We start from the raw sequence: 14,665 nt of genomic DNA on the forward strand, positions 1-14,665 counted from the left end.
AGCCTCAGTGACCAGTGGGATAATATCAAGCCATTTAACAGATGTGCCATTGGAATTCCAGAAGAAGAGGAAAGAAGAAAATGGAGGAAAAATACTTAAAAGTGACACATTACCTATAGAATTATTCTTAAAATGGCCTTTTAGACTAAGTGAAAGCTGAGCAAATTCATCACCAGGAGACCTTAACAAAAAACAGTAAGGTTGGGGTGCCTGAGTTGGTTAACCATCTGACTTCGGCTCAGGTCATGATCTCATGGTTCATGGGTTTGAGTCCCATGTTGGGCTCTGTGCTGACAGCTCAGAGCTTAGAGCCTCCTTTGAATTCTGTATCTCCTTCTCTCTCTTTGCCCCTCCCCTGCTTGTGCTCTGTCTCTCAAAAATAAATAAGTGTTAAAAAAAAGAAAACCCACAAAAACCATAAGGTTAAGTTTCCTTGATTTTGGCTCAGGTATGAACTCATGGATTATGACATCAATCCCCATGTTGGGCTCTGAAATGGCAGTGTAGAGCCTGCATGGGATTCTCTCTCCCTCTCTCTCTGCCCCTCCACTCACACTCTCTCAAAATAAATAAATAAACATTAAAAGAAAAAACAGTAAAGACAGTTATATATGCTAAAGGGAAGTGATACCAGGTGAAATTTCTATCTGTAAGAAGGAATGAGGAGCACTAGAAATGGTAAATATATGGGTAAACAGAAAAAGCTGTCCTTTTCTTCTCTTAATTACTGTTTATTTACTTAAAAATTTTTTAGGGGCGCCTGGGTGGCTCAGTCAGTTGAGCGTCCGACTTCAGCTCAGGTCATGATCTCACAGCCTGTGAGTTCGAGCCCCTCGTCAGGCTCTGTGCTGACAGCTCAGAGCCTGGAGCTTGCTTCAGATTCTGTCTCCCTCACTCTCTGCCCCTCCCCTACTCATGCTCTGTCTCTATCTCAAAAATAAATAAACATTAAAAAAATTAAAAAATTTTTAGCGTTTTTATTTATTTTTGAGAGACAGAGAGACACAGAGTTCAAGAGGGGGAGGGGCAGAGAGAGAGAGGGAGACACAGAATCCCAAGCAGGCTCCATGCTCTGAGTGGTTACCACAGAGCCTGATGCGTGGCTGGAACCTACAAACTGTGAGATCATGACCTGAGCTGAAGTCAGACACTTAACCAACAGAGCCACCTAGATGCCCCTCTTAATTATCGTTTAAAACAAAAATTAAGACATTTATTATGGGGGCCATGATGTATGTAAATATAAAATGTGTGGTGGGGTGCCTGGGTGGCTCAGTTGGTTAAGCGTCCGACTTCAGCTCAGGTCACGATCTCGCGGTCCGTGAGTTCGAGCCCCGCGACGGGCTCTGGGTTGATGGCTCAGAGCCTGGAGCCTGCTTCTGATTCTGTGTCTCCCTCTCTCTCTGCCCCTCCCCCGTTCATGCTCTGTCTCTGTCTCAAAAATAAATAAACGTTAAAAAAAAAAATTAAAATGTGTGGCAAGAATAACACAAAGGATAGGTGCATAGGTGCAAAGGATGTAATGGTATATACACTCTAGTATAATCCCTAATGCAACCACTAAAAAAAAGTTATGAAAGGTTTAGCTAAAAATAAAGAGGAATTAAATTACAATATAAAAATATTTGATTAAACTAAAAATGACAGAGGGGCAAGCAGATAACAAAGAGCAAATGACAGACATAAACCCAACTATTTATTAAATCTAAATAAACCAAATACTCCAATTAAAAAGTAGAGATTTTTCAGACTGGATTTTTTAAAAAAGTGAGATGCAACTATATGCCATTTAAAAGAAATCCACTTTACAAGGAAAAAGATATACCAAGCAAACAATAGGAATAAGAGAGCTACTGTGGCTATATTAAGATCAGATAAAAAATTGGAGACAAGGGAGTATTATCAGAGATAAAGAGGAACATTTGTGAAGACTTAAAAAGTCAAAGCATTAGGAAGACAATAATAATCCTAAATATGTATGCACCAAATAACAGAACTTCAAAATACATGAAATAAAAGCTGACAGAACTAAGTGGCAAAACAGGCAAATACAAATGTTGTACATTTAATACCTCCCCCTTCAGTAACTGATAGAACTACAGACAAAAATTAGTAAACTCTTCAAGATTTGAACAATGCTATCAACCATCTTGATATAACTGAGATCTAAAAACATTATACCTGACAACTGTACAGAAACATTATTTTCCAGTATACATGGAACCTTCACCAAGACAGGCCATATGGTAGGCCATAATACAAATATCAATAAATTATGAATGACTGAAATGTTACATAGTATATTCTCTGACCACAACAGAATTAAATCAGAAGCTGGAATAGTATAGGTATCTAGAAATGCTTCAAATTTTTGCAAATTAAATAACATATTTCTGTATCTTCATTGATGTAGTCATTACATCCACATATACACTTATCAAAATTCATCTAATTGTAAACTTAAGATATGTGTATTTCACTGTATACAAGTGTTTAGCTCAATAAAAAAATTAATGGGAAAAAAGTTCAATATATGTTTACCTGAATTCAAAGAAACTCAAGATGTAAGAGTATCTACATCTAAGTTGCAGTCAAAATAATGAATGAAGGACAATTTCTCATGTAACCTAGATTCTCTACACTTGTTCAGTCTATGAAAATTCTTAAGACAGAGTCAAGCTCATTAAGTAGATCTTTTTCTTATGGCATAACATGGCAGCTCTAAGCATCTGTTAAAAAAATACAGCATATTATTCTCTTACTCAATGAACATTTATTGAGTTCATTATGGTGGGAGACAGAATTGACAAAAAAACTTCTATATTAAAAGGAGTGCTACTTCAATTATTAGGAAAGGCATTTAATCTAAATTTGATTATGTCTGAACTGACTTTTTAAATTACAAATAGCAGATAGAGAAGAAATAGTATTTTACAGAGGGACAGTAACATACAATGGCAATATGGGAACACAGTAAACCCAGGAGACTTTGAGCAGTGTAGTATGGCTATATAGTGGCCAAAGATCAAGATAGCAATGTATACGGGGGCCAAGATTTTGAATAGCAGGGCATAGCATACTAAGGACTTTGCTTAAAATTCAGGATAAAATTCATAAGTAACCTGTTCAAATGTGTATTTTTTTTTTAATTTTTAGGTTTATTTATTTCTGAGACAGAGAGAGACAGAGCATGAGTGGGGGAGGGGCAGAGAGAGAGGGAGACACAGAATCAGAAGCAGGCTCCAAGCTCTGAGCTGTCAGCACAGAGCCTGACACGGGGCTCAAACTCACAAACCGTGAGATCATGACCGGAGCCAAAGTCGGTTGCTCAACCGACTGAGCCACCCAGGCACCCCTCAAATGTGTATTTAAAAACGAAGACCGTGATAGCAGGATGGAGAGTAATCTCAAGTAGGGCAAGACTGAAGGCAGATGTCAGTTAATAAGCTATGGCAGCGGGCAAGGCAATAGACAACAGGGCCTTAATACAGGAGAATCAATAAGAGTAGGTATCTAAATGACTGCTTGTAAGACTTGAATACAAATGAGTCAAAAGAAATGAGTTTCACAGGTTTGTTCTCCTACTGCATGGAGACACATTTTGGCACTGGGATATGTATTTAATTCCTTATTTTGGCTGTACACAAGACAGGGCCTTTTAAGTGTAGGAAATCTGTCTTTTGTATCTAGCAAGGGTTAGAGAATCAATATTTGTCCTATCAAAATGAATACATTTGACATACTTGTTGAACCATCTCCATGGCTTAATAGATCTTCTTACAAAGTATAGTTTGCATGAGAAACTTCTTGAAATTCGTGTTAAAAATGTAGATTTTTAGGGCACTATCCTAGACTTACTGAATCAATACCCAGAAGTTGTGCCCCAGGAACCTGTTATTTTATATAGGTTTCCAGGAAACTACTATCCACATTAAAGTTTAAAACCATTAAGCAATTCTTTAATGGTAGGAGATCTTCCTGGGGACAATGTGCCATTCTAAAAACCTCTGTACTTTCTTACCTTTGTTTGGATATCAGGTATTCTACTCTCTACCAAAGATAATAGGATGGAGGAAAAACACATTCCTAATCTCAATAGTATGCTATATATCTGTCTTAGGGAAAACGTCACTAAGGTTTTTTCCCCTACTGCCAACATTTCCAAAGGCATGATAAACATTAGATTTGCAAAATAGGCACTGAACTCCAGCCACACAAAGTTTACTGCCCAAAGTCAGGAGTAAGTAGATTTGACTTAGGCTTTATTTTTAAAAAATCTGAATATTTCAGGGCTGCCTGGGTGGCTCAGTTGGTTAAGCATCTCACTCACTCTTGAATTTGGCTCAGGTCATGATCTCATGGTTTGTGAGTTTGAACCCCACATAGTGCTCTGTGCTGACAGTGTGGAGCCTCCTTGGGATTCTCTCTTTACTTCTCCCTCTGGCCCTCCCCTGCCTTCACTCTCTCTCTCTCTCAAAATAAATAAAATTAAAAAAAAATTTTTTTCAAATATTTCCATATGGCCAATATATTAAGTGATATCAAAGGATATGTTTTTTGACTTTTAAACTTCGGGGTAGTTTGTGAGGGCAACCACAAGAAAAAAAACACATTTCTTCCATTTCTAGTCATTTAAATAATTAACACTTTAAATGATACCCTAATTTGTTTAGTTTTAAGGTCCTTTATAAAAACGAATTCAAGGAAAAGACAACCCATTATAATGAGATGTATTTTTTAGCTAAAATTTAAAATCAACCAGTAATTTTCCCACATGACAGAAATATACTCCATATGATTAATCACTGACAAAGGGGAAGATCTGAACCTATTATTTAAATGTGCTTATTAACGTAAGATTCAAATTCATTTTTTGTTTTCATTGTCTTAATTGGTGGGGGAGAGGGAGAGTGGTTCCAGGATTTTTGTCTTAAATTATGCAAGATTACAAAGCAAAGGTCTATAAATATTGAAATAAAATTCTATTACTATGGTAGTCCCTATAAAATGCAAAGTAATGGTTTTCATGAGTTAAGAAAGAAGCTACAAAAAAAAAAAAAAAAAAAACCAAAAACCAAAACCGAAGGCAGCTAGCTCTCTTCCAAATTTGAAAACATTAATTTAATCATATTTGTATTTAAAGACAATAAAATCAAGTCCCAGTAGAATTAGGCACTTCAGCAAGATCACATATTCAGGTATATCTAAATAAGGAGAAATAGGGGCACCTGCGTGGCTCCGTCAGTTGAGCATCTGACTCCTGATTTTGGCTCAGGTCATGACCTTGCGGTTTGTGGAATCGATCCCCAGGTCAGGCTCCTTACTGACAGTATGGAGCCTTCTTGGAATTCTCTCTCTCCCTCTCTTTCTCTCTGCCCCTTCCCTGTTCATGCTTGCGCATTCTTTCTCTCTTTCTCAAAATAAGTAAATAAACATTAAAATAAAACAAATAAATAAGGAGAAATAATAAAGTAGCAAATAGGTTTTGAATTCAGAGTAAGATTGTTTTGTAAAAGAATTCTCCCTTCGTTATCACTGGCTAGCTATATCTAGTGTTTGTATGGGTCAGGCTTTTAGAAAAAATTATGTGCCAAATGCTGAAAAAGTTCTAAAATCAAATTGAGGTAACGGTTGCACAATTCTATAAATTCCCTAAAAAAACCCCTAGATGTTCAACATCGTTCATCATCAAGGAAATACAAATCAAAACCACAATGAGATACCACCTCACACCTATTAAAATTAACTATTCTACAACCCAGCAACTGCACTACTAGGTATTTATTCAAAGGATACAACAATGCTAATTTGAAGGGGCACATGCACCTCAATGTTTATAGCAGCACTATCAACAATAGCCAAATTATACAAAGAGCCCAAATGTCCATCAATTGATAAATGGATAAAGAAGATGTGGTGTATGCGCACGCGTGCGCACATGCGCACACATACACAGGAATATTACTCGGCAATCAAAAAGAATGAAATCTTGCCATTTGCAACAACACGGATGGAACCAGAATGTATTATGCTAAGTAAAATAAGTCAGTCAGAGAAAGATAAATATATGGTTTCACTCATATGTGGAATTTAAGAAATAAAACAGATGAACACAGGGGAAGGGAAAGGAAAATAAGATAAAGAGAGGGAGGCAAACCATAAGAGACTCTTAAATACAGAGAACAAACAGGGTTGCTGGAGGGTTGCTGGGTGGAGGGATGGGCTAAATGAGTGGTGGGCATTAAGAAGGGCACTTGTTGAGATGAGCACTGGGTAAGTAAATGATGAATCACTAAATACTACTCCTGAAATCATTATTACACTATATGTTAACTAACTTGGATTTAAATAAAATTTTAAAAATTAGAAGAAAAAAAAAGCAAGAAAACCCTGAGTTATTCATTTAAAACAAGTAATTTTGTGGTATGGAAATTATGCTTCAATACAACTATTAAGAAATAATGTGCTTATAAAATAGCAAATGAATGACATACCTCATTTTCTCAACATCCTGAAAGTTATCTAAACTTAGAAGCAATTAAATATCATCAAGATGCTAGCTGTCACTAGTGACCACTGTATGCTGAGGACTTTAGACCTCCATACCTATGAGACTTCTCAGGGTCAGGACTAGAGGGCCACAGCAATCCCTTTAGACATTAACCCAGCCTGAAAGATGTCCCAAAGGCCATACTTTGACATATAAGCAACTAGCTCATATCCTTATCAAAATGTCTGTAATAGAAAAAGCTAGATGAGGCTACCTACTGCTTTGTCCTAGAACAGTGACAGATGATAATAATTGTGCTAATTACTTCTATTACTCAAAAAATTTTTTGAAGTTTTATTTATTTTTGAGAAAGAAAGAGCATGAGTGGGGGAGGGGCAGAGACAGAGAGGGAGACAGAATCTCAAGCAGGCTCCAGGTTCTGCGCTGTCAGCACAGAGCCTGATGCAGGGCTCAAACCCACAGACTGCGAGATCATGACCTGAGTCGAAGTTGGATGCGTAACTGACTGAGCCAACCAGGCACCCAAATATTACTCAAAATGTTAAATTATCTGTGGTTCCAATGGGTTCATTTACTTATCATTTTCTTTCTTTTTTTTTTTTTAAACATTTTTTAATGTTTATTTGTGTGAGAGAGAGAGAAACAGAGACAAAGCATGAGTGGGGGAGGGGGACAGAGAGAAAGGGAGACACAATCTGAAGCAGGCTCCAGGCTCTGAGCTGTCAGCACAGAGCCCAACATGGTAATGGAATCCATGAACCACGAGATCATGACCTGAGCTGAAGTCAGACACTTAACCAACTGAACCACCCAGGTGCCCCTACATATCATTTTCTAAATTCCATAGACATTGGTAGGCTCTGGGAGTACATAATTTTGATGGGAGAAATATTTCCAGTATAACATGGTAACTTCTATGACAGTGGTTTCACAAAGGTCAGGGGCCTGAGAAAACACAGAAAACTCATTTACTGCTAAACAGAATAGCATGTAGATACAGTATGGTAAAGAATGTCAGGAAAAAAAATGTCTTTGAAGAGCTGACATCTAAAATGAAACTTAAAAGGATGAATACGTTATCAGTCAAGAAAGAAACTGAACATTCTAATCAAAGAGAACACCATGAACAAAGATTTAGAGCCATGGAAGAGTATGCTACAAGGAGGGAATTAGTAACAGTTCAAAATTACTTAAATACATCTCAAGACAAGGAGAGATGGGAAAGAAAGTGTCAAAACTGAAAATAATATATAAAATTTTTCTTAAAGCTCAACTTATTCAGTTTATAGGATTTTATTTTAACCTACTGATCACCTAGAAATAAAAAAAATAATTTATTGGTTTGAAAATCCTATAAATCTGGGACCACTACTCTATATGATATGCAGCCCTAGAAAATTAAGCAGTTCAGTTTTTGGCTACTTCATCTTTTAGAGAAGTTTGATAATGTGAGGTCTCTTCATATTTTCCAGCTCCCCCAAAACACTGCTGTTATAAACACTGTTAAAACAGCAGCAGTTATTAAGGATAAAGTAACCAGAATATACTTTCACAACCACAAGCAAAATACCATTCTCATGGCATTTTCTCATGGTACTTTCTTTTGTCATTAAACTCTAAAATTTAAAAAAAAAAAAGTTTTACCTTGAAACAATGCAATAGGAGGCAGGGTATGGTTAAGTTTACAACCTTGCGATCATAATGAAATAGTTGTCCTGTGCACAATCTGAGAAGTTTGGCAAGCCTTTTCTCTTTTTCCAAAAACTGTGTCACATTTAACTTTTTTTCACTGTTTATCATGTTACTAGTTCATGAGGTCTGCTGTTACCAACCAAAAGAAAATCTTACACTAGAGAATACTCCCACAATTATTTTATAACATCTCTTTTCAATTTGATAACCTCTATCCATACTCTAAGGACACTCACCTGTTTTACATTGTATCCTGCTTTTGCACTTGTTTCAATAAACATAACATTCAGCTCTTTGGCTTTCCTCTCTCCTTCCTCAATTGATACTTGCCTGTAAAACAAATTCAAAAAATAAATTCCTCTTTTTGCAAGATGGTATTGTAAAGAGTATAAACAAGATTCTGAAAATAACTTTTCTTTTTGTTAAGTTTATTTATTTGAGAGAGACAGCACGAGTGGGGGACGGACAGAGAGAGAGCGAGACAGAGAATCACGAGCAGACTCCATGCCATCAGCATGGAGCCTGATGTAGGGCTCGAACCCATGAAACTGCAAGGTCATGACTTGAGCTGAAATCAACAGCTGGATGCTTAACCAACTGAACCACCAAGATGCCTATGAAAATAACTTTCCTCGTATGTGTGCTGGTTATACAGGTAAGAATAGTTTGAAAATTCATCAAGCTGCAGTACACTTAAAATTTGGGTACTTCTGTGTGTATGTTATACCTAACCAAAATTTTTTAAAAAGGCATTTTTTAATGATTTGCTTTTATTTGGCTGACCTCATCCTGTAATTTTTTTATTTTTAAAATCTTAATAGCCTGCTATTTTCTCTTAATATTAGATCATAAGCATTTAGTCTTATGATTAAAAACTTCATATAATTTTTTATTACTGGACAATTTGTCAATTTGCTACTATAATTTATGTAACCACCCCCAAACTGTTAAAGATGCTAAAAAATTTTTTTTCAAATTTCATACTACTGTGAAAAATGTTGCTATAAATATCTTTGTGCATAATATTTTATGCACTGTGGATCTTTTCTTTAGGATAGATTTTGTGGATTTCTCTAAGTGGAGTCAAAAGGCATGTATATTAAATTCTCTTGATACATTTTATAGGGCATTTGGTGACACATTATAATTAGCAGCAATGTGTCTCAAATTGTAATATGTTCTTTAAGTACAAGATTATGTCACTTATCTTGGTGTTCCTAGTGCCTAGCTGGCATATAGATATTTAATAAATATGCAAATATTCTAATTAAATGGATCTAAAATATCAGCTGACAAACTCAGCTTCCTACAACACAGAAAACCAAAGCAATGCAAGAGAATTTCCACAAGCTCTCACCACATCTATCCACCAATCTATGTTGTGTACACTTATATTCTACTTCTAGTCCTGCTACTATGGAGGAAACTGTCCTTACACCCCAAACTTCACCTTTGTACTAGATTCCACTCTCTTCTTGCCTACAAGATATTATTCTATAAATTCTCCACTCTCTAGAAAAGTTAGGAAAGAAGAAAATGAGTATTCTAAGCAAAGAGAACAACAGCACAGAAATTCTTATATAGCAATCCACCTGTTAATAATGTTTTACTACATCTGCTTGTTTTATCCTCTTATTTCTATGTATTTATGTATGTGTGTGTGTATGTGTGTGTGTGTATAAATTAAAAAAAAACACACACTGGAGAGTAAGTTGACAATTTGCAGACCTTTAGCCCTAAATATATCAACAATGTGTTTTTTTTTTTTAATGTTTACTTATTTTGAGAGAGTGGGGGAGGGAGAGAATCCCAAGCAGGCTCCGTGCTGTCAGGGCAGAGCCCAACATGGGGCTCAATCTCACATACCATGAGATCATGACCTGAACCAAAATCAAGTCAGATGCTTAACTGATTGAGCTATGTAGGTGTCCCAACAGTGTGCATTTCTTTAAAACACTTCTATCAGACGCCCTAAAATTTACTCTTTGGACCTCTTCTCTATTTATAATTACTCCCTTGGTGATCCCAGGCAGTATTATGGTTTTAAATACCCATCTACATGTTGATTAATCCCAAACTTATTTATCTAGCCTGGACTGCTGCTCTGAACTCCAGGCTCATATATCCAATTGCCTACCTGACATCTAATTACATATGAGAATATCTAATAGCAATTCTAAATTTAAAATGACCAAAAACTGAAGTCATAATATTCCATCCTAAACCACCTCTTTATGAAGTGTCTCCCTATCTCAGTTAATGACAGTTAATCAGGCCAAGAATCTAGGCATCATTCTTGACTCCTCCTTCTCCCACACCCCATATTCTGTCCATCATTATGTATTCTATCCATTGCATGAGTATATCTTCAACAGTTCTATCTTCAAAATGTATCTGAATTTGACCACTGATCACTACACATGCTACCACTATCCTGGTCCAAGTCATCATCATTTCTTGCTTCGATTTCAGCCTGGATTATTCTCTTCACTTCTACTCTTACATATTTTCCACAGAGCAAACAGTGATTTATGAAAAGTTACTCTTCTGCTTGAATCCTCCAATTTCTTTTTATGTTTATTTATTTCTGAGACAGAGAGAGACAGAGCATGAGTGGGGAGGGGCAGAGAGAGAGGGAGACACAGAATGTGAAGTAGGCTCCAGGCTCTGAGCTGTCAGCACAGAGCCTGATGCGGGGCTTGAACCCACAAACCATGAGATCATGACCTGAGCCGAAGTCAGTTGCTCAACTGACTGAGCCACCCAGGCACCCCATGAATCCTCCAATTTCATACAGAGTCTTTACTTTGCCCCACTTAACCTGGTCTTTATGGTCTTTTTCAAAAACTATTATTTTTTAACCTCATTGCCTACTACACTTTCCATTATTCTCCTCACCAGCTATATACGATTCCTTGCTGTTCTTCAAATAAACTAAATGTATTCCCAACTCAAGGATTTTGCACTTTCTGGGCCATCAGCTTAGAACCTTTTCCTCCTCAGGATATCTGCATAGTTGACTCCCTTGCTTCCTTAGCATATTTACTCAAAACTCACCATTTTCTCAATGAAGTCTTCCATTTCTATTCCATCTAATATTTTTTAATTTTTTTTTCAACGTTTTTTATTTATTTTTGGGACAGAGAGAGACAGAGCATGAATGGGGGAGGGGCAGAGAGAGAGGGAGACACAGAATCGGAAACAGGCTCCAGGCTCTGAGCCATCAGCCCAGAGCCTGACGCGGGGCTCGAACTCACGGACCGCGAGATCGTGACCTGGCTGAAGTCGGCGCTTAACCGACTGCGCCACCCAGGCGCCCCTATTCCATCTAATATTTTAAACTCACACCTGACATTTCATATTTCTTTTCCCTGCTTTCTTTTGTACTTTTAGCATGTTATCATTATCAAACATACCATGCTTTTTTTTTTTTTTTTTACTATGTGTTTTTTTGACTTATTTATTTGCCTGGTTCATTTTCTGAAATAAAGTTCCTTGAAGACTTGGCTTTTTTTGTTTACTATTCTACCCTAGAGTAGCATCTTCTGAAACATAAGTGGTACTCAATAAATACTTCTGAAAGAATGATTATTATGAGTGAATGACTATCCTACATGTAAAGGATTCCAGAGAAATTCTTCCTAGTTTTTTTTTTTTTTTTAATTTTTTTTTTCAACCTTTTTTATTTATTTTTGGGACAAAGAGAGACAGAGCATGAACGGGGGAGGGGCAGAGAGAGAGGGAGACACAGAATCGGAAACAGGCTCCAGGCTCCGAGCCATCAGCCCAGAGCCTGACGCGGGGCTCGAACTCACGGACCGCGAGATCGTGACCTGGCTTAAGTCGGACGCTTAACCGACTGCGCCACCCAGGCGCCCCTCTTCCTAGTTTTAAAACTAGGAGTCACCCTAATCAAATGGTTGAAGGTCAGCTATAGCAATGGTCCCAACTGTGGTTTGATTTTGTCGGAATCATGGGAATGCAAGCTGGTGCAGCCACTCTGGAAATCAGTATGGAGGTTCCTCAAAAAACTAAAAACAGAACTACCCTACGACCCAGCAATTGCACTAGCAGGCATTTATCCACGGGATACAGGTGTGCTGTTTCGAAGGGACACACGCACCCCCATGTTTATAGCAGCACTATCAACAATAGCCAAAGTATGGAAAGAGCCTAAATGTCCATCGATGGATGAATCGATAAAGAAAATGTGGTATACATATACAATGAATTTGTCAGAATCAGCTAGAAGATTCATTAAAATACAGATTTAAGGATACCATTCTAAACTCATTGAATCACAGCATCTAAAAGTAGGATCTAAAACCCCCAAATTTAACCGCTGAAACAACTACAGCACCGTAAGTTAACTAAAATTTAAATAAAACAAAAAACAAAAAACAAAAATTGAAAAAGTTGACCATGATCCTTTATAGCCAGAATCTTAAAAGAGGGTCTAATAAGCCAATTTACCCACTGATTCTCAAAATTTAAACATCTGGGAATCACTGGGCTACAGGGGACAGAAAGTATTGAGCAACAGGGCGCTTATTTTGAAACACTGAAACAGATATACTCTGGTCTTTTCTACAAGTTTTTACACACAACAAATTGTAATTCTCAATGTGATAAAGACATTTAACTTTGAATCATTTTTATTAAAACTTTTTCTCCTAATTACCAAAGTAATTTTTAAAAAGGGCAATCATTAGGGGTGCCTGGGTGGCTCAGCTGGGTGATCACTGGACTTCGGCTCAGGTCATAGTCTTATGGTTCGTGAGCTCAAGACCTGCGTCGGGTTCTGGGCTGACAGTTCAAAGCCTGGAGCCTGCCTCAGATTCTGTGTCTCCCTCTCTCTCTGCCCCTCCTCCACTTGTTCTCTCTCTCTCAAAAATAAACGAACCTTTAAAAAAAAAAAAAGGGCACTCATTAACATTAGAGTCCTCCATAATCCTACTCCTTCTCAAAGATGTAGAGACAGTTAAGTCCCATGTATGCTTATACAGATTTATTCTAAAAAATAAAAGAAAAAAATATATATATACATCTACCATCAATTTTCTTAAAAATTTTTTTTTAATGTTTATTTATTTTTGAGAGAGACAGAGACAGAATGCGAATGGGTTAGGGGCAGAGAGAGAGGGAGACACAGAATCCAAAGCAGGGTCCAGGCTCTGAGCTGTCAGCACAGAGCCTGACGCGGGGCTTGAACTCACGAGTGAGATCATGACCTGAGCCGAAGTCGGAAGCTCAACCGAAGTCGGAAGCTCAACCGACTAAGCCACCCAGGCACCCCTACCATCGATTTTTTTTTTTTAACACAAAGAATATCATGCTATACATACTGATCAAATCATTTTTTAAGCTTCATGTGTTAGACATCAATAAATTCCTCTCATTCTTTTTAGTAGCTACGTGTACTTCATTTATAAAATGCTACTGCTACTGATGGACATTTAGATTGATTTTAATTTTTAATATTACAAATAATGTTGAAATAAACATTCTTTTTTTTTTTTTTAATGTTTATTTATTCTTGAGAAAGAGAGCGTGAACAGGGGAGGGGCAGAGAGAGAGGGAGACACAGAATCTGAAACAGGCTCCAGGCTCTGAGCTGTCAGCACACAGCCCAACGTGGGGCTCGAACCCACAAACTGTGAGATCATGACCTGAGCCGAAGTCGGACGCTTAACTGACTGAGCCACCCAGGCGCCCCTGAAATAAACATTCTTGTATGTTCATTTTTTTCCCCACATTTGTGCAGGTGTATCTGTGCAATTACTGGAGGTGGGTTTGAGTCAGTGAGTATTTTATTTATTTATTTTTTTTTAACGTTTATTTATTTTTGGGACAGAGAGAGACAGAGCATGAACGGGGGAGGGGCAGAGAGAGAGGGAGACACAGAATCGGAAACAGGCTCCAGGCTCTGAGCCATCAGCCCAGAGCCCGACGCAGGGCTCGAACTCACGAACCGTGAGATCGTGACCTGAGCCGAAGTCGGACGCTCAACCGACTGAGCCACCCAGGCGCCCAAGTCCATGAGTATTTTAAATTCTGATACTGTTAAACTGCTTCATCCCAATATATTAGTTACATTTTCAGTATATGAAGAGTTCTTGTTTATTAAATTCTTGTCAATACTATGTATTATCAATCTTCTGAATAACGGCTGATCTAACAGGTAAATATGATCTTCATATCGATAATATTCAGACTTAACCAATCTTTGTCTTTATGGCTTTAGGGTTTCATGTCATGATTCTAAGAAAAAATTTTTATTAAAAACAATATTTTTTAAATTTTTTTTATGTATATTTATTTTTGAGACAGAGAGAGACAGATCATGAGCAGGGGAGGGGCAGAGAGAGGGAGACATAGAATCCGAAGCAGGCTCCAGGCTCCGAGTTGTCAGCACAGAGCCTGACGCAGGGCTTGAACTCACAAACCATGAGATCATGACCT

The 14,665-nt window shown here is 37.5% G+C and overlaps 1 protein-coding gene across 2 annotated transcripts in view; it reads right to left on the reverse strand.

Annotated features, from left to right (window-relative positions):
* The window catches only part of RAB6A (RAB6A, member RAS oncogene family), an 87,320-nt gene that overhangs the window by 14,351 nt on the left and 58,304 nt on the right, over positions 1-14,665 (reverse strand). For both annotated transcript variants that reach the window (XM_049652026.1, XM_049652021.1), the window contains exon 6: positions 8,440-8,533. In XM_049652026.1, the coding sequence (XP_049507983.1) occupies positions 8,440-8,533 (94 nt within the window). The remainder of the gene's footprint in view (positions 1-8,439; positions 8,534-14,665) is intronic.

The sequence above is a fragment of the Panthera uncia genome, chromosome D1 (assembly GCF_023721935.1).
Source record: "Panthera uncia isolate 11264 chromosome D1, Puncia_PCG_1.0, whole genome shotgun sequence".
Classification (NCBI taxonomy): Eukaryota; Metazoa; Chordata; class Mammalia; order Carnivora; family Felidae; genus Panthera; species Panthera uncia.